The sequence below is a fragment of the Squalius cephalus genome, assembly GCF_949319135.1.
Source record: "Squalius cephalus genome assembly, chromosome: 3".
NCBI lineage: Eukaryota > Metazoa > Chordata > Actinopteri > Cypriniformes > Leuciscidae > Squalius > Squalius cephalus.
This window is the reverse complement of record NC_137124.1, coordinates 55,978,422-55,998,053: the sequence shown is the minus strand read 5'-3', so window position 1 is coordinate 55,998,053 and position 19,632 is coordinate 55,978,422. Positions and strand designations below refer to the sequence as shown.

Genomic DNA, 19,632 nt, shown 5'->3' with positions numbered 1-19,632 from the left:
AGCCACTTCACTGGCCATTATTATTAATGGAAGGAGACGTATGTGTGATATCCAATCATTAATGGTAAGGAAAGACCTTTATACTGTGAGCGGCACATATGAGGTGTTTCTGGGTTTTTCTCACTCATTTCTGCTTCGAGGTCTTGATTGTGGCATTTCTTTGAGGTTTAGAATCCAGTATTCCTGTAATTCTTTTGTCTTTTATGAGTTTAATAAAGAACTCTGTCTCGTATTCTGTCCAAACACACCGCGTCATCTACGTCAGGTGACCTGTAAATGAGCAAAAACTGTTTCCATTGCAGTTTTGCGAAATATTTATTTTTCAAATTGCCTGAAAATCCACCCCATGCGAGTGTGAAAACGTTTTTTTTTGTGATAAATGGGAGTTTTTGCGAAATTGACGTGTTTCCATTGGGTGTATTTTCAATTCGCAATTTCAATTAGCGCAATTTGAAGGGTAATGGAAACGCGGCTAATGTGAGCCGGCGAGTTGAAGTCAGGTCAACTTTATGGTAATGAGCTATGACGCGGTTCGGCGGCAACCAATCAGAATGTAGAAGTCCTCCGCTTGAGAGGATTCCAGAGAACGCAGTCAAGCAAACTTTGGTTCTGACCACATTAGTTCCCAAGCAAAATAGAGGAGAGGTTGATCATGTGAATTTGATAAGAAGGACGCGCAACACTATTTAAGGGCAACATTTTCGCGCTAGAACGCTTGTTTTTCAGCGGAAATGCAAATTAGATTAGCACTTAACCATGAACACAAAAGACACACCACACAAATGGCTTTTAATTAGTTTATTTTGTTTGCAAACATGTCACCATCAATCAATTTCTTACTTTCACATTTAAAAGATTCCATGGGTGTGTAACTAATTTTGCCGCTCTCGCCGGCGGCGGTGTGAACGCACAGTTAGCCTCTCCGAAAAATTACCTTCCTTTAATTTGTTGGTTCGTGAGCATTTAGATTAGGGCTGGGCGATATGGACCAAAAGTCATATCCCGATATATTTAGGCTGAATATCGATATACGATATATATCCCGATATTTTTTCCGCAAAGTGAGAGCAAATGTTCAGTCAAAGTCAAAGCCAAATATGACATGTCACAAGTAGTTTTATTGAAACGGGCTATTTCAGTGTACAGTTGCAAAATCAAATGAATAAATTATAAACAGGTTTCTTCACCTTAGGGCTGCACGATTATGACAAAAATCATAATTGCAGATTATTCCCATGGAATTGTAATTGCGATTTATTAATTATGATTATCAAAGTTTACATTGAATATATATATAAACAAATTTTGTGTAAACGTTATAATTTGCTTATATATAGCCTACATACATATAGGCAAATTATAACACGTTTACACAAAATTTGTTAACACACACACACAAGTACTGTCCCCCTTTACTTAACATAAATTGTAAGAATATGACTAGTAAAGACTAGTAGGCTACTAATAAATAAACAGTAGGCCTATGCTAAAGCTATTAAATAGCAGTTCCAAACTAGTTTTTGTTAATACAATGTGGTATGAGCCACTACAGTCATTTAAAAATATAAAAAATAACACAAAGAAAAATAAAGTGGCATTTTGGGGTTAATATGGAAACGACAGTTTCCATGGTGAATACACAATATTAACAATAACTGTTAATGAAACATGGAAACTGCTCAGGTGAATAGAATGAAAATCATACCTGCATTACGTTTATTTCGTGTAATTTACAAAGTAACGGCGTTGCATGCTCGTGGTTTCTTTTGCACTTTATATAGCCTACAGTGAAGCGATACAATTGATGAGTGTGCGCTCCGAGCACAGTATAACGGCTGACAGGACAAGAAAGTCCGTGTTTCTGAGGTGAAAAACTTTATTTCAGCGTACATTTATGTCACTGCCTGGTAGTTCCTATTGTGCTGGGTTTTCTGAAGTAGTCATGATTCGCCTCTCATAACATAACATGCTCTAAACACGCACGCAGAGTGGAAGGAGGGGCGGACTATTTGAAAATTTGAACTATATCGATATATGCGATATGGTCTAATTCCATATCGCATTTCAAAATATATCGATATATTTTTTATATCGATATATCGCCCAGCCCTAATTTAGATATCAGAATTTTTAAGGATGGCAGAAGATGTACTTAATTGGTGGAACCTTTGGTTTGGACACAATGTCATAATATCATCATTAAAAAAAAAAAATTAACAAAAGACAACAATCACCACTTTACATGTTTCTAATGCTAAATTACACTCCTGACATTTTCCAGGAAAAATACTGAAGTCGCAATGTATCGGGAGTAGCGACAGATAATTTTCTGAGTGAAAAGGATTATTGAAAATATGAAATGTGGGGCGGGACTTGGTTTTATGCATCGATTGCTGATTGGATGGAGGCAGATCTCAAATGTAACTGAGCTGTAAGAAAATGGCAGGATTTAAAGCACTAAACTAAATGATTGGAAAAGTCTGGCATGCATCACCAGAGAGAAGTCTGACGTTTCACCAGAAGAAAAAGCTTTGACATTTTGATTAAAAAATACAAGCTTAAAAAAAAAATTCAGAATGAAACATGCATGATGAACCGTTCAATAAGATCAATAACAAGCATTTAGAAAACTGAATTTCCATTTCATGCCAACTTTAAAAGTACAGGAAGGGGTTAACAAAGAGCTGGAAGAAGAGAGTGGGAAAATGTGAGAGCAAATATCAGCAGCACAGCTTTTTGGAGTTGATCTGAGTTATCTGTTCTCCATGGAAACACCCTGAATGGAGAGCAGGGAGTGCTGGGAACGGAAGTCTACAAATCTGCTTTGATTTATGAGGCAAACGAGACTCGTTCCCGGGAGAATATAACCATACAGAGCAAGTGGCAAAACACAGAGAGCAAGAGAAGCAAACAAGTGCCTGACAGCTCCCTCTAAATACGGGAATCGCTGAATATCAAGAATAATGGAAGTGAACTAGTGCAGCTTTAAAGATGTGACAAACTCTCTCTAGGAGCTATATTAGGAGTAAGGGGTCAATCGCTGTCTTTAGAAAGATGTTGTGTCCTTAAGCTGCTTAATGTCATCAAGAGACCTCGAGCTTTCTGAGAATCAGAACAGAGCGGCGCTCAGTCTTAACCACCATTTATTCATCTTTTCATTGCCCACACAATAATTATAACTATTGCCCACACTGAAAGGATAGGCTATGTCTTCCACAAAGCAGCTGTCATCACTGCTGAAGTTATTGTTCGCTTTCAAAAAAGGATTTATTGAATTCAAGGCAAATCCCCCAGAGAAACCAGATGAACACAGGAGCGAGGAAAACTCTTTTGTCAGAGAGTTTACAGCATCAAGACATGAATTATGGAGCATATGTGGAATATATTCTGGTCTAAACACAATTTGTTACATTTTATGAAATTGAAAAAAAAAAAAATTGCGTAGTTACGCAATTGTTTTATCTGAGATAATAACGCAATGAAACAAGCCAAATTGTGTGAACATACTTTTTGGCCAGGCTGACATATAAAGAAATTATGAACACATGCAAAAACAAGAGTACCAACAACAAAAATTCATTATGTTGTAGTCAATGTATGCTTTTTCCTGTGAGCTTTTTTTTTTTTGTGTGTGTGAAACTTGTTTTCTCTGAGGGCTTTTTGTTAAAGCACTTGGTGCTTGAACTCTAAAGTTGTACTTTATTGAGGTGGATGAACTTGTGGTTATGCTTTATTATGCAATTCCCACAGGAAACAGAGCTGTAAACAGTGCTTTAGGGATCCTTATGTCCTTGTCCCTTCCATGTCCTTATTATGTTATCATAATGTGGATGCCAGTCAGTGTGATGATGATGATGAAACATTTTAAATGTTTATTCACTTGCCTACTAGCTGTAAATGCAGTTTTTCTTCATTTTTACGAACTAAAATCAATTTGGCTCCTGTGGTTTGTCGTCAATTATCACAGAAAAATATATTGAATTTATTACAGAATATTCATTTAAAGTGCCATTTTAAAGGTACCTAATTTTGTTTTTGGAGTCTCCTACAATAGGTTTAAATGCATACCAGGTCAAAAAACACTTTAATTTTCTCATAATATCCATTGCAGCTTCACCTTATTTCTTACAGTGTCTGAAATGGTTCAATAAAGGATTCGGTCTCTCTAATCCCCTCCTTTCCGAGAGCTTCCTCTGCTCTGATTGGTCAGATAACGCAGTCTGTTGTGATTGGTCGACCTTTTACAGAGTGTGTCAGAAACGAAACGGCCATTACCATATCTGAATTTCAGTTCTTCCTCAGCGCTTGATACACAGTGATACGAACAGTAACGATGGCAGCGGTTTTACCATATCAACTTGAGCCCGAGTTCAACAATGAAACATTAGAAGAAGCGAGACTAAGTGATAGATGCTGTTTGCAGGCAGCCAATGAAGACCATAGGCTGGTATTATGCAAATTTGTTACAAACCTACGTAGGTTCATGCAGGAAATTACCGACAACTCGTTTCAGAATCGGTTCTTTCTTTAAGGAAACAATAATTTAATTTATCTGCACTTTGATCTCACTATATATTTCACACTGAAAAGGTAAAAGCATAATAAGGGCACTTTAAAGAACCATAACGAACCTTTAAGGAACTATAGTCAGTTCTGTGTAGGGGTGCAACGGTACAGATAGCCCACGGTACGGTCCGTACCTCGGTTTTTGGGCCACGGTCTCGGTTCGGTTTCGGTACATGTTTTGTGCAGAAAGAGACTGCTATTTCATCCCAAAAATATGTTTTATTTTTCTTATGAGCATAAACAGAATGTCACAGTAGGAAGAACATCACTGTATGGAATAAATTAACACTCTAGTCTGTACTGAACAACACTAAGTAATACAAGCTCTTCAACTATCACTTATATGAAATACAAAATGTAAACAAACACACTTCAAAATATTCAAGTGGATCCCAATTCCAAACCTTGATAACTGGTATATGAAGTGATCAATGTGAAAGAAAAAGTGCACTTTTACCTTTAACAAACATAAATTAGCTTGTGCTTTGAATTAAAAAAAAAAAAACAGAGCAAAATAATATAATAAAAAAATACTGCATTCAGGATACAAAGTGCAATGTTATTTACTCATCCACTATTGAGAGATTATTGTGCAAAAAGATGAGTCTATCAACACAGTCTGGTGCAAGGCAAGACCGGTTGGCACTACCGATGTCCCCAGCAGAAAATTCTCAACTTTTCAGAATGCCGCAAGCGCACCGTAGGTCACGTGACAAGAACCAACCAGAGCGCAGCTGATGGTTGCTTTAGCAACGACAGACGCCTCCGGACTCCGGAGCGCAACCGCCCTAGCGCTTTGGAAAAAGGAGAACGCGCCGCGCCTAGCGTTTTCTACGCGTTTTTAGGCGCGATGTGTGAACGGCGCCTAAAGCAAAAACTAAAAGGATCAGCGCGAACTCAATGGCAAAACCGAAGTACCGCGGGACACGAGGGTAGATTGTCCCGTGCAGGGCTGACCGAACGGTCCGGTATTTTACCGTGTACCGTTGCATCCCTAGTTCTGTGTCCTCATTCTCATGCTCACCTTCTCCAGACTGACTCCAGTCCTCTTGACCAGCGCTTGCAGACGAGCTATGGTTTGGTTTTCTCTCAGCAAGTACGAGTTGAGCGGTGAGCCAGCCAGGTTGCCGTTGCGCTTGTCGGAGGCCGTGTCACCTGACCGGAAGCCCCTGAGCTTGCCCTGGCCCTCGCTGCATTGTGGGTTTGCCTCGGGAGACATGCCGAACGCCAGCAGAACCTCCGAGATCTCCTGGATGAACTCCAGCTTGTTGGGGAACTGAGGCAGGTCCTCGGGTAGCTCGATGAAGTGGTTGTCAATATCGACAAAACACAGGTTGGCCTGGAGAGAACGAGAGTCATTTCATTACAAGCATTGATCTATGGCTTTATGTACTGGAAATTTCTGAAAGAGGATTTCTTAGGCCCTGTTTACACCTGGTATTAAGATGCGTTTTGGTTGATCGGATCACAAGTAGATGAGGGAGACACATTCCCGTTCACACCTGGGGCCCTATCTTGCACCCAGCGCAATTGACTTTGTACACCGACGCATGTATCATTCCTATTTTGCACCCGCGCAAAGCGCGCTTTTCCCTCCACAGAAGCACGTCGCTAAACTAGGGAATAAACTTGCGCTCCCTGGGCGGTTCAGCGCAAAAAAGGAGGCGTGTTCCGGCGCAAAAAATCCCTGGTGCTATTTTACTGTTCCATAAAACAATTCCGCCACTGGCCAGAAAAAACCTAGTCTAAAGTCAGTGGCGCGTTGCGCGTTGTTCATTATGCTATTTTAAGGGCGCATGCTTGGCCATAAACAATGTAGAGTGTGCACAACGCGCATACACTTTGCTTATCTCATCTACACAGAAGCAGCGGTTTTCATTTTTGCAAATCATACATTATTACGATAGAGATAGATACGATAGATAGAGTTTATTATAAAAGCATACATCTAGCTTACACATTTACCCAAATTATCATACGCCTGTTTAACCGAAGTTAATTTGGGTGTGTTTCTCCATCCCCAAAGTCCCTGACGAGAACGTCGGTCTCCTCGGCTGTGAACCGCTCCTGGCAAATCCGCCGTTATAATAGCAATCCGCTATAGAACAAGCGTGCCTGCTCTTAAAGGGAATGTGAGATGTCGCTCTGATTGGTTTATTTCACGTTACGCCCAAACCACACCTATGAATAATGAAGCTACTTCAGACCAACCCATTTTAGATTTGCGCCGGGCGCAAGAGTAATTTATCCCGCCGGGAAAATAGCAACAGCGCCCAAGACCCGCCCACAAAGTTACTTGCGCTTTGCGCTTGACATTTGCGTTTCAGAATGTTAAAATAGGGCCCCTGGTGTTTTAATAACTTTTGTCCACTTTTGACCACTTCTGTCCTGATTTTTTCGAGGGGAGGGTCTATGGACGGGTAAATGTATGAGCTTTTTCAGATCTTTAGTTTCTGCTCTGACAGCCGTAAGACCAGCTGAACACTGTGTGAGTGTGTGTTAGAAATCAGGAATGGTGAGAGAACATTGTGCTTGGTACGTTTTTCATCTTCAAACCAAACTTGAGTCTTCAGCCGACAAAGTTTAAATCCCGTCTGGCTAGAGCTCTTCCCATAATGTTCTCGCATTAGATCAGTAGACGGAGAGAAGACTGTTTGAACACATTCGACCACATGAGCGTTTACACTACGAAAGTAATCCGGTCGAATGTGTTTTCCACGACCTCTGGAAGTGGTTACAAGTGGACGTCCACTTGTGATCCGATCGACCAAAACGCATCTTAATACCAGGTGTAAAGAGGGCCTTAAAGGGACACTTCACCCATTTGCATTAAGCTTTGTATTGTTAGAAACCCAGTCATATATTATAATGATCGTGGATTTTTCCTTTATTTTTCCCTGAGATGGGAGAAATAAGGATTTAAGTGTTTTACTTCCTGCTTATTCTGACGTAAAAATCGTCATTTTGCGTCATAATAAGCAGGAAGTCACATTTCATTGAAAAGTGTAGAGACTACAAACACTAGCTCCTCATTATTCCAGGGGGCGCTCATGCTCACGCTACAGGCCTATCACAGATCAGTGGGTGGGACTTTACTCTCTGAAACTGAAAGCAATATCCTCCATCTTGTTTGAAGCTAAGCTAACAGGCGCTGTGGAGACAGATGTAAAGTTATGACAATAGCGGAGGGTAACGTTACTCAATATGATGTAGAAGAAGAGGATTTCGGAAGTCTGATGCTCGAATCAGGTGTTTGTGGCTATCAAGCCGCATTATAGCGAAGAGCAGCCGAGGCAGAAGACCTGCCTGCCGCGGACGAGGAGCCCGGACCGGCTCGAGTTAGGGCGGACTGGTGGCGCCGGTGATCTCACTACGAACCGCTATGAACACAGAGATAGAGTCCGTCTGCGGCAAAGAATTTAAACAATGACAATTTCTCATGCACGAAATCTCTGAATCAGACGAGCACACGGGCGTTTGTGTTGTGAATCAGACGAGCACACGGGCGTTTGTGTTGTGAATCAGACGAGCACACGGACGTTTGTGTTGTGAATCAGACGAGGACACGGACGTGTGTGTTGTGAATCAGACGAGGACACGGGCGTTTGTGTTGTGAATCAGACGAGGACACGGGCGTTTGTGTTGTGAATCAGACGAGGACACGGGTGTTTGTGTTGTGAACCATCCTAGTTTCGCACCGCATCTGACTGAACATCCAGGTAACGTTACCATGCATGCAATAATTCACCACTTCGAAAGAAATACAAATGAGGAGTAATTCACTATTGAGTTCGCCAACTAACTAACGTTAGATATTTTGTGTGAAATGAATTTCAAGCTCCGGTCCGGTGGTAGCTAGCCTTATAGACGGAAGAGTGATTCATGCTGTTCTGGATTAGTGGGAGTGGCTTGCGCAGCTGTGCAATGTGGTGCATTGTGGGAGTTGTTGTCTTTCATACAAATGCGTCCTGAAGTTTCTTTCTTTCTTTCCTCGGTCAAGAAGGCACCAAATTCAAAATTTATTTTACATTTCGACTACATATATGACCCACTTTCAATAAAGATCAATGTTCCCATGGGTGAAGTGTCCCTTTAAAGATAATGGACAATGTAGTGACATTTACTTCTATTTCTGACCACTAGACTAGAGAGCTTTGGACAAACTTAAAATCCAAAGATGCTCAGTTGAGAATTATATACCAAACAATTGCCAAATCTGGATCATTTTATACATTTAAATACAGGTACAAATACAAATGCACACCACCTGAAAAAAGTACCAAATAATACTATGGTACTACCATGTTTTCTGGTACAACGATCAAAAATTTGGAACAATTAAGATTTTTTTATGTTTTTGAAATGCTCACCAAGGCTGCATTTATTTGATCAAAAAATGCAGTAAAAACAATAATATTGTGAAGTATTATTACAATTTAAAAGAACCATTTTCCATTGTAATTTATTTTAGAATGTAATTTATTCCTGTGATCAAAGCTGAATTTTCAGCATCATTACTCCAGTCTTCAGTGTCACATGATCCTTCAGAAATCATACTAATATGAAGAGTTCAGATGCAAAAGCCTCTAAGTGCCGTCTGAAATTTTCTTCTAGAATGATCATTTTTATCCAGCTCGTATATTTAAGTTCAGTAATTTCACTTAAATGGCAATAAAAATTACCTATTAATTGTCATTTAAGTGAAATAACCGAACTTAAATATACGAGCTTGATAAAAATGATCATTCTAGAAGAAAATTTCAGACGGCACTTCAGGCAGGGCACATCGCAGCGATACACCAGAGAGTTTGTTTTCCCTGCAGGTTTGCGCCACAGATTTCTTTCATAAGCGTTAAAAGAAGCGTCAATGTAACCGACCTGCGTTAGATATTAGATTTGCTCTGACGGAAGCGCTCTTTTTACTGCTGCTTTTCAAGTGAGATCAAGGAAAGATTAGATATCTCATCAGTCAGCCAGGTCAGAGATTATTTCCCTACAAAAGGTTTTACAAATATTGTTTCAGTCACATCTCAGTACAGAGAAGAAGAGGGGTTTTACAGGGAGATATAATTATTCTGGGCTCTGAATAAAATATTCCAGTATGTGTTGTACATTTAGAAGTGTATTCCAATGGTAAAATGGTATTAGAGCTATATATGGTACATTTAATATACCAATTAACACTGCGAATGTCACATTCATTTAGCACACTCTTTATTTGGACTTTGACAGTGCTAAGAGATATTTTTATAGCATCTCCATTTTAAGGCCTAGTTGTAAAAATGCAGATATATCTGGGAAGATTGATTAATTTTAATTTTACTTTCAAGTTTATTATTGTGTTTATTTTACTCTATTTTTTCAACCTAGTGTGTAATAATGCCAGTTTGATGGTCTCTGACTTTTAAAAGTACACTTTTTTTCAGTTTTACAGCAAACACAAACTGTAGAAATCATTCTTATATGATGATTTGGTGCTCAATTATTAATAATGGTTCTTATTATCATCAATGTTGAAAACATGAGATTTTGGTGCGTAATATTTTTGTGCAAATCAGTTTTTTGATGATTAGAAAGTTCAAAACAACAGCATTTACTTGAAATAGAAATCTTTAGCAACATTATAAATGTCTTTATTGTCACTTTTGATCAATTTAATGCTTCCTTGCTGAATAAAAGTTAATTTCCCACTTTTATGGGGTTTCCCCCAAAGTTTCTAGAGTTTCCCCCAAAATATTAAGCAGAAAAAAATATTTTCAACATTGATAATAAATCAGAAATGTTTCATGAGCACCAAATCAGCATCAGTGACACTGAAGACTGGAGTAATGATTCTAAGAAATTCAGCTTTGATCACAGGATTTGAAAATATATTAAAATAGAATAAATTATAATAATATTTCACAATATTACTGCTTTTGCATTATTATTTATTGAATAAATGCAGCCTGGGTCAGCACTTCTTTTCAAAAACACACACAATATATATATATATATATATATTAGGGCTGTCAAACGATTAATCGCATCCAAATTAAAAGTTTGTTTTTACATAATATATGTGTGTGTACGGTGTATAATTATTTTCTATATATAAATACACACACATGCATGTATATATTTAAGAAATATTTGCATGTATATACAGTGTATATATATTTATATTATATATAATTTATATTATATATAAATATTTTATATATAAATAACACATTTTTCTTAAACATATATGCATGTGTGTGTATTTATATATAGAAAATAATTATACTCCATACACACATATATTATGTAAACACAAACTTTTATTTTGGATGCGATTAATCGTTTGACAGCCCTAATATATATATATATATATATATATATATATATATATATATATATATATATATATATATATATATATATATATATATATATTATTATTTTTTTTTATTTTTTTTTATTTTTTTAAATGTATATGTATATCTCTTTAGATTGGGCAGCATTAGGATTTCAGCCTAATAACCACAAACCTCTTATGCCAGGAAGATGTTGATGCATGACCTAATGACGCATGTAAAGTCCAAACTGACCATTCTGACAATGATCTATAAGGTTGAAGCACTAATCCTCTAGAAAACCCACATGACTTCATGATGTACTGAATAGCAGGATGAGTGTGTTCTCTGGGAGTGAGTGTAAGTCACGCACCTCTTGGGGGAGTTCCAGCTTGGTGCGGTCATCCTGGCCGTTGGAGTGCAGACCCATGAGGTACGGCACAGGAGCGTCCAGAAAGTGGAGCAGTGAAGCGGGCAAGATGGGCACGTACACATGCTGCCATTGGAAGGGGAACATTAAGGCTGTGATGCTCTCTGCCACCGTCATCAGCCGCTGGTAATCTGATCAGCAAGAGGACACAGACACATTTACACACGTTACTCTACACAGAGTGATGCTAATTATCCATCTCCACGGATAGAACAATCACACATGAGATTTACGGGAACAGATATTTACATAGAGATGAAAACAAAAGTTGTGGTAACTCACAGAATCAGACAGAATGCAGATGGACTATACATATATGTACAGTATATCAGATTTAAAGGGATAGTCCATCCAAAAATTAAAACTGTGTCATCATTTACTCACCCTCATCTCGTTCCAGACCTGTAGGAAACAGTTTTGGTTCCCATTGACTTCCATTGAATGGACAAAAAATGGGAAGCAAACCTCTTTGGTTTCCAACATTCTTCAAAAATATCTTACTTTATGTTCCACAGAAGAATGAAAGTCATAGAGGTTTGGAAAGACGTGAGTGTGAGTAAATGATGACAGACTTTAAGTGCTCTTCATGGAGACTGACTCCATTATTCGATGTTCAATACTGTCATTTTTTTTTGTGTGAGAATGTTCTTGACGTTCAATAATTTACTTATTGCAGAAATGTGAGTGCTTTTTAAGTGACTAGCACACAATGAAGTCTCAAGTGGTCATTTAAAACTAAAAAAAGTCACAGAATTGAGGAAATTTATTCTATACTATTCTTATACACGCCAAACCCAGACAAAAAGGTCAATCTTTTCGTTATGGTCTCCACCCTGCAATCCCATAGGGTGTCACGATTGTCAGAGAGACAGGAATACTAAACCAGCCTCTAAGCACCCTGAGTAACAACAACAGGCCTATTCGCGCACACACACACACACACACACACACACACACACACACACACACACACACACACACACACGTTGTGTTTTCATGTTTAATGGAGACTTTGCATGGACATAAATGAGTTTTATACTGTGCTAACTGTATTTTCTACCCCATCACACTAACCCTACCCCTCACAGAAAACTTTCTGCATTTTTACATTTTCAAAAAACATCACTTATATTAGTATTATAAGCTTTTTTCCTCATGGGACCAAAAATGTTCCCACAAGGACAAGGATTTTGGATATTGCCATCTTTGTGGGGACATTTCGTCCAAATACCATAGGGTTTACCTGAACCACACACACACACACACACACACACATATATACAGACGCAAACACACACACACATATATATATATGTGTGTTTGCGTCTGTATATGTGTGTGTGTGTGTGTGTGTGTGTGTGTGTGTGTGTGTGGTTCAGGTGTGGTTCACGTATACGTGTGTGTGTGTGTGTATGTATATATATATATATGTATATATATATATATATATATATATATATACATATATACATATATATATATATATATATATATATATTTATATATATATATAAATATATATATATATATATATATAGATATATATATATATACACACACACACGTACATGTACACACACAAAAAAAAATTGTTATATATATATATATATATATATATATATATATATATATATATATATATAATATACACACACACAGACACACACATACACGCGCACACACACACACACACACACACACACCACAGAACAACTGTCACATTCATAATAAAATCATTCATCAAGAGTCAAAATTACCCTAACAAACCTTCATTATTCATTCATAATATAATATAATATAATATAATATAATATAATATAATATAATATAATATAATATAATATAATATAATATAATATAATATAATATAATATAATAGTACAATATATATAGTATAATATAAAAGTACTTTATCTATAATAATAATAATCCAAATTACAGTTTAGGTCTATTCATTTTTGTATGAATAATTTGTTAAAGATGTAGACAACAAATGAGCAGTTGACAGATTCATATTTGATCAGTTTCATATATTTTTATTATTATTATTATTGTTAATAAATAATAGTAATGTTTTTTATTAAATTATTAATCCAATAAGATAACTTGTTATTTAAACAATAACGATAATAATATTTGAATAAGATTTAATTAATATTACATTATGTATGATTCATTAACTGATCATAATAATTCAAGTAATAATCAGATGACATGTAAGCTTATAGACTGTCCTGCAACTGAGACTGAGGTCTATATATGGAAATGACCAGTAACTGGCGATCATCCACTGATCTAGCAGCAGAAGCCCATCTCAAGAATTCACGTCCATGGGAAAGAGCCAGGGAAATTATATATATATATATATGCTACGTATGCGGCTGTTATATATAGAACAACGTAGGCTATCTTGTTTTGTAGAGATCACACCCTGCTGTGTGCGTGCGCAGCTCATCTAATGACATCAAGTCTTTTTCATTCTGGACTCACTGTCCACAAACATTACGCTTACAAGCATGAGCCTTCTGGATGCAGAGAGGGATGATGTAATTTCCAGCCAATCGTATTTATGCTGCATCACCACCATCCTCCTGATCTGGAGGACGGTTGCTAAGAAACAGCACAGCGAAGCATCCGCCGCATCACCCAGACCCCTGTCGCCGTGTAGTTACCTCCTGTGATTTGCTATTCCGTGTTGCTGTAATTGATCCAATCAGCACATCTGTCACTGAATCGCAAAACAATCTTCCCATGACCCTTTAAATTCAATCTAAAGCGGCCTGCGGAGGATTTACACTGCCAATCACATTGCATTTAACATGTGAATCAAACAAGAGTGACATTTTCAGAAGTAAAATAATGATATTTATTAAAGATTAACGGTTAGGTTGAGGTTAAGCGTATGGCAGGGAGAAGTTGATTAAATTACTACATTCTGTGATTAACTGCTAAACGTATTCACGTAAATAATCAACAGAAAGCCGCGAGTTTAATTTGCAAAGTACTATGTGTTTGAGAGAAAAGGGTGGGCTGTGAGTTTGACGAGAACAAAGCGATAAGATGAGCTCACACGGACACTGAGATGGAGAGAGAGAGTGTGTGAAAGTGAGAAAGAGTGTGTCGCAGTAGACTGCAACATCACCGCCTGTTCATTCTCTCAACTAAAACCAGACTGTGGTGTACTGAACACGCAGAGATCAAGGAAATGAGCGGAAATCAATGTTTGCATGGCATTCATTCAGATATTGGGTCATTAGATTTAAATTGGGTTTAATTTGAAAACGCTGCTATTAGAGCAACACTAATTCATGTCAGAAAGGTATTAGGTTCACTAATTTAAAGCTTCTGCATTAATCTCTTTGGACTATTAATAACAGTGATTTATCACTGAGTAAGTTATAGCCGACTCGTTAACAATTTACAGAAACTCAATGAGATTTTCCAGTTTTCCTACTATATGTGACCCTGGATCACATAACCAGTCAAATGTTTAACGGGTATATTTGTGGCAATTCATACTTTGCAGTCACGTGACTACCACGGATACCTGGCGGGCAACAAACGGGTATTTTCAACGTAGAGTCCTGTAGTTCCAGGTCTTTCAAGTAGCTATCAAGTCTGTTAGCGAGCTAGCTGCATAACTATGGACTAGGATTAACTCTCTATGGATTAACTCCAAGGTAGCTAAATTGTGTAAAGCAGACAAGGTTTTTTACGATAATCGAGCAGTAATAATTCCTCCGTAAATAATCTAGCTCTACTGTTGGATCATCTCTGGTTCTCATTGAAAACCATAGATATCACAAACCTCAAAACAACCTACTGTATCACACACTTTTGTTGTTGTTAGCAAAAGACGACAGCTGTTACTGTGCGTTCACACCGCCACCGGCGAGAGCGTCAAAGTGCCCGGAAGTCATTCATTTTCAATGAATTTTGCCGAGATGAGTCCGAGCTGCGTCAACAGCAGAGGAGAAAGACCGCGAAATTTAAAATACGACTGTTATTGTGTCACGAAATGTATTTATAAGAGTTTCTCAGTCGAGAATGTAGTTGTTTGAAGCTCAAATATGTTGTTTATTTATTATAAAAAACACACTAACAACGAGAAGTGTTTAATTTCACAATCTATAGCTTCGGTTAAATACTAGTATATTAAACATATAAGTTAAAATACATTAATGACTCGTTATAACGTAGATCCTTGATTAGTTTACTGGGTTTCGTTGCTGGAGAACGACGTTCTTGCCCGCCAGCCAGTACTTGTGACGTCACGTGCAAAGTATGAATAGCCAACAATACATTATATGGGTCAAAATTATCGATTTTTCTATTATGCCAAAAATCATTAGGATTTTAAGTAAAGATCATGTTTCATGAAGATATTTTGTACATTTCCTACCGTAAATATATAAAACATTTATTTTTGTGAGTGAATACCAGGGTTCATACACATTTTAACCAATACTTTTCCATGACTTTTCCATGACTTTTCCAAGACTTTTTGGCACATTTCCATGACGCCTATGTATTCCTGAAAATGTCAGTCGACATTATAAGAATAAAAATTTGTGTTAAAATTTACCCTCAAAATTAATACCGTACATTAGGGGTGCGCAATATTGACAAAAATATGTCTCGATATTTTCAAAATTTTTCTTGATAATAATTAGATGATATTTTACTGATTGTGTTTTTGTACTGGTATCCTGGCCGGTTTAGGCCTGTTGTTGACAGCAGACTCACGAAGATATTCATATTTTTTATATTCTATGCAGTGGTCAGTTCACAGCAGTGACCGAAATCAACATTTTTATTAAGGGGCAAAATTTGCCACATTCATAGAATTTTGCCAAATTCTAACATTCAAATTAAATTATATTAGAATAACACAGTACGAATGTCAAATTAAATCATTGAATTAAAATCCATCCTTGCAGTGCAGAGGTGACACAGAAGTGGCATCAAAACTGGCATTAGCCTACTATATTTATACTTCATTTACAATTGCATAAATAAAGCTATTCAATATTTAAATGATTTATAATTTTAACTTTTTAATTAAAGGATACTTTAAACATTAAACTAAAACCACCAGTAGGTGGCGGCAAGTCACTGTCTTAATAAGCGAGTTATTGGAGTCATTTATTCAACCGATTCGTTCAAACGGCTGATTCATTCAGAAAAACAAGTGATTGTTCATTGAATCGTTAAAATGATTCATTCAAAACGCGGATTTCATTAAATAAATAAATAAATAATCGATGTCTGTTGGACTACAACTTTATTATGAAATTCTCGTCGGCGATATAAAGTGAAAATTGACAATATTGTGTCCAAAAAGTAACTCGCAATGTTAACTTTATTGTTAATTTAACTGTTGTATAAAATAAATAGCACATTTGCAATTGTGCAAAGGAAAACGGCACTCTTGCTCATGTGATATTCTAATATAACAACATAATATGATATAAATATAAGACAAAAACTCATTTGGGGGCATAACTGCACTGACACATCACGCAGTGAAAGCAAGCATGAGAGACAAACGCGATGTCAGCTCGCACTCGCAGTGCCTCGTACATAGTTAAAACAATGATTACAATATCATCATAGTTCATAGACAACATCGCACACACTCCTAAGAACATATAGAATGAACTCACAATTGAACTGACTTTTACTCATTTTCTTCTCTCCTCTCGCGTGCAGGAGACAGACGTAGGCTAATATTCTGCGTATCGTTTCACATGCGGCCAGAGCAGCAATCCTCTTTCCGCTACATTCTCGACCCACCGGTGCTTGCAAAACTTTAGCATGCTCGTGCCACTTTCCTGCCATTTCAATTAAATTTCTGTCAGCACCGACTTCGCCTCAGCAACATCGCAACAAGTGAATCGGAAGTGAACTGAACGTTATGCCGCCCGAAATAAGGACGTTAAGACAACGCGAAATATTTTTTTTATTAAACAGTTTTTGTATTAATCACATATTATGCTGTGTTAAAAAAAAAAAAAAATCCATGACTTTTCCAAAACTTTCTGGGTCTTTTTATTTTTCCAAAACCTTTCCAGGCCTGGAATTTGCATTTTTCAAATTCCATAACTTTTCCAGGTTTTTTCAAAACGTACGAACCCTGGAATACAGGTCAATCGTGAACATAAATGGAGAACTTTAAAGGAGATTTTCTCAATGTTTCGATTTTTTTGCACCCTCAGATTCCAGATTTTCAAATAGTCGTATCTCGGCCAAATATTGTCCTATCCTAACAAACCATACATCAATTGAAAGCTTATTTATTCAGTTTTCAAATTAAGTATACATCTCAATTTCATAAAATTGACCCATGTGACTGGTTTTGTGTTCCAGGGTCACATATGTCCTATTAAAGGGGACCTATTTTTTGGAATTGCGCTCTCACGCTAATTTGCCCAGTTTAGTAAATCTGTCCCTAAGTGTCTAAACCAAAACTATCGGGGGTTTGTTTGATAGCACGCATCTCTGTAACTTTAGCAGATCCAATTTCTTCTTACAAGAACATTGGAGAAATCTGGGAACACAGATTCCTGTCAGACACTTTCCCTCCTAGAAATTGCGTAAAACTAATCAGCCCTTTTGTGAAACCTCTTGCAAATTTTGTGTGTAATTAGTCTCAATCTGAGAATAAAAATAATAAGCAGGGTCTAGATCTACAGAAGTATCCCAGCAGGCAATTTTGCGTTTAAAAGACGTCTAATAGCCGTCAAAACAAAGCCCAGACGTCTAGGCTAAAACAAGGCAAAATTTGGGCTGTTAGTGAAAATTTAATAGACGTCTAAACCATAGCCCAAGAGTAGACTAGTCAACAATTAGATAACAAAGAAATAAAATGAGAGAAGAAATGAAACCAAACACCTTGTAATCACGGTTGACTTTGCTTACATGATGGAATTTCATACATCTCGCAAGTTATTTTGGCAAAAACAACGTAACCAAATTCAAGGTTATTTTGGCTAGCAATGGGTTACTCATAGCCGGACTATATCGTGTCTATAGTTAAACTAGACGGTGAAATGACGACTATTTTGGGATGGCTGTCTGATCAGCAGCCAGGCACATTAAGTGCCTGATATAGCCATTTCAAGATCATTCAATTGTGTTATATCTTATATGATATATTTCAGTGATACGGTGCAAGAGGCAGAGCTATAGTCTAAATATAGACTGGCGAAAGGGCGTTTTTAGGCATGACACCACTTCAAGTGCCTTCCTGCTTTATGGCCCTGTTTACACCTGGTATTAGGATGCGAGGGAGACACATTCACGTTTACAACTGGTGTTTTAATCCACCTTGTGATGCTATCGACCAAAACACATCTTAATACTAGGTGTAAACAGGGCCTATGACAGGGCAAAGATATAGGAGTGTTTGGAGCAGGGTTATTATAGTTTTGCATTTTTCATTAGTTTTTATTTTTATTTCGTTTTGACTTTTTGTTTTCAAATTCAGTTTAGTTTTAATTAGTTTTTAAAGTGGGTTTGCTAGTTTAGTTTAGTTTTTATTTTTTGAAAATGCTTAGTTTTAGTTTAGTTTTTATTAGTTTTAGTGTTAGTTTTAGTCTTTTTTTGTAATTTGGGTTATTTGTCAGGGGCAAGATTCAAAAAAGTCAGAAAAAGTATTGTGTAATAATAAAAACATAATACAATTTTAGAAAAAAATTCACACCCCATTGAAATTCCTTTACCTCTTACAAAATCCACACGCTGTACCAAAAATCTACACATCTTCTATACAGAATTCACACCCTATACAAATACCACAGCTGTACAATTTTCACACCCTATAATAAATTTACCCTATGGGGAGAGTGGGGTGATTTGTGCCAGGGGGGAAGTAGTTCCACCCCTTGTTTCTGGAAAACCATAGAAGAAATTGGTCATGTGACCACATAATTTTGAAAAGCAATCACTTTTACTCATCCTCCAAAGAAGAGAGACACATGGCATGAGAGTTAAGCACATTTTAGTGCAAAAAACAGTTTTTTCCCTTTCAAAGTAAAATTTCTATGATTAAGGTTTTTTGATTGTAGTGTCTGAACAATTATAGACAAGTTTGAAAACATTTCACACATCTTTTAGTAGGCTACACAATGAGTCTATACAGTTAGCATGATGTTAGCTCTTAACTGCTGGATCATGCTAGTTTTTCAAACTTGTGGGTCTGGGGTGATTTGTGCCAAAGGGCCTGGGTTAAGTTGTGCCAGATCCAGACCACCTAGACCTACATACTCACAGGGGATAATCTTGAGAGGTGAGGAGATGGGCATGCCTCATCATTGT

At 37.1% G+C, this 19,632-nt stretch overlaps 1 protein-coding gene across 2 annotated transcripts in view; it reads right to left on the bottom strand.

The window, feature by feature from the left end:
- dennd5a (DENN/MADD domain containing 5A) overlaps window positions 1–19,632 on the bottom strand; it is an 80,938-nt gene that overhangs the window by 29,516 nt on the left and 31,790 nt on the right. For both annotated transcript variants that reach the window (XM_079865567.1, XM_079865566.1), the window contains 2 exons: window positions 11,257–11,444; window positions 5,591–5,905 (listed from right to left, as the gene is read on the bottom strand). In XM_079865567.1, the coding sequence (XP_079721693.1) occupies window positions 5,591–5,905; window positions 11,257–11,444 (503 nt within the window). The remainder of the gene's footprint in view (window positions 1–5,590; window positions 5,906–11,256; window positions 11,445–19,632) is intronic.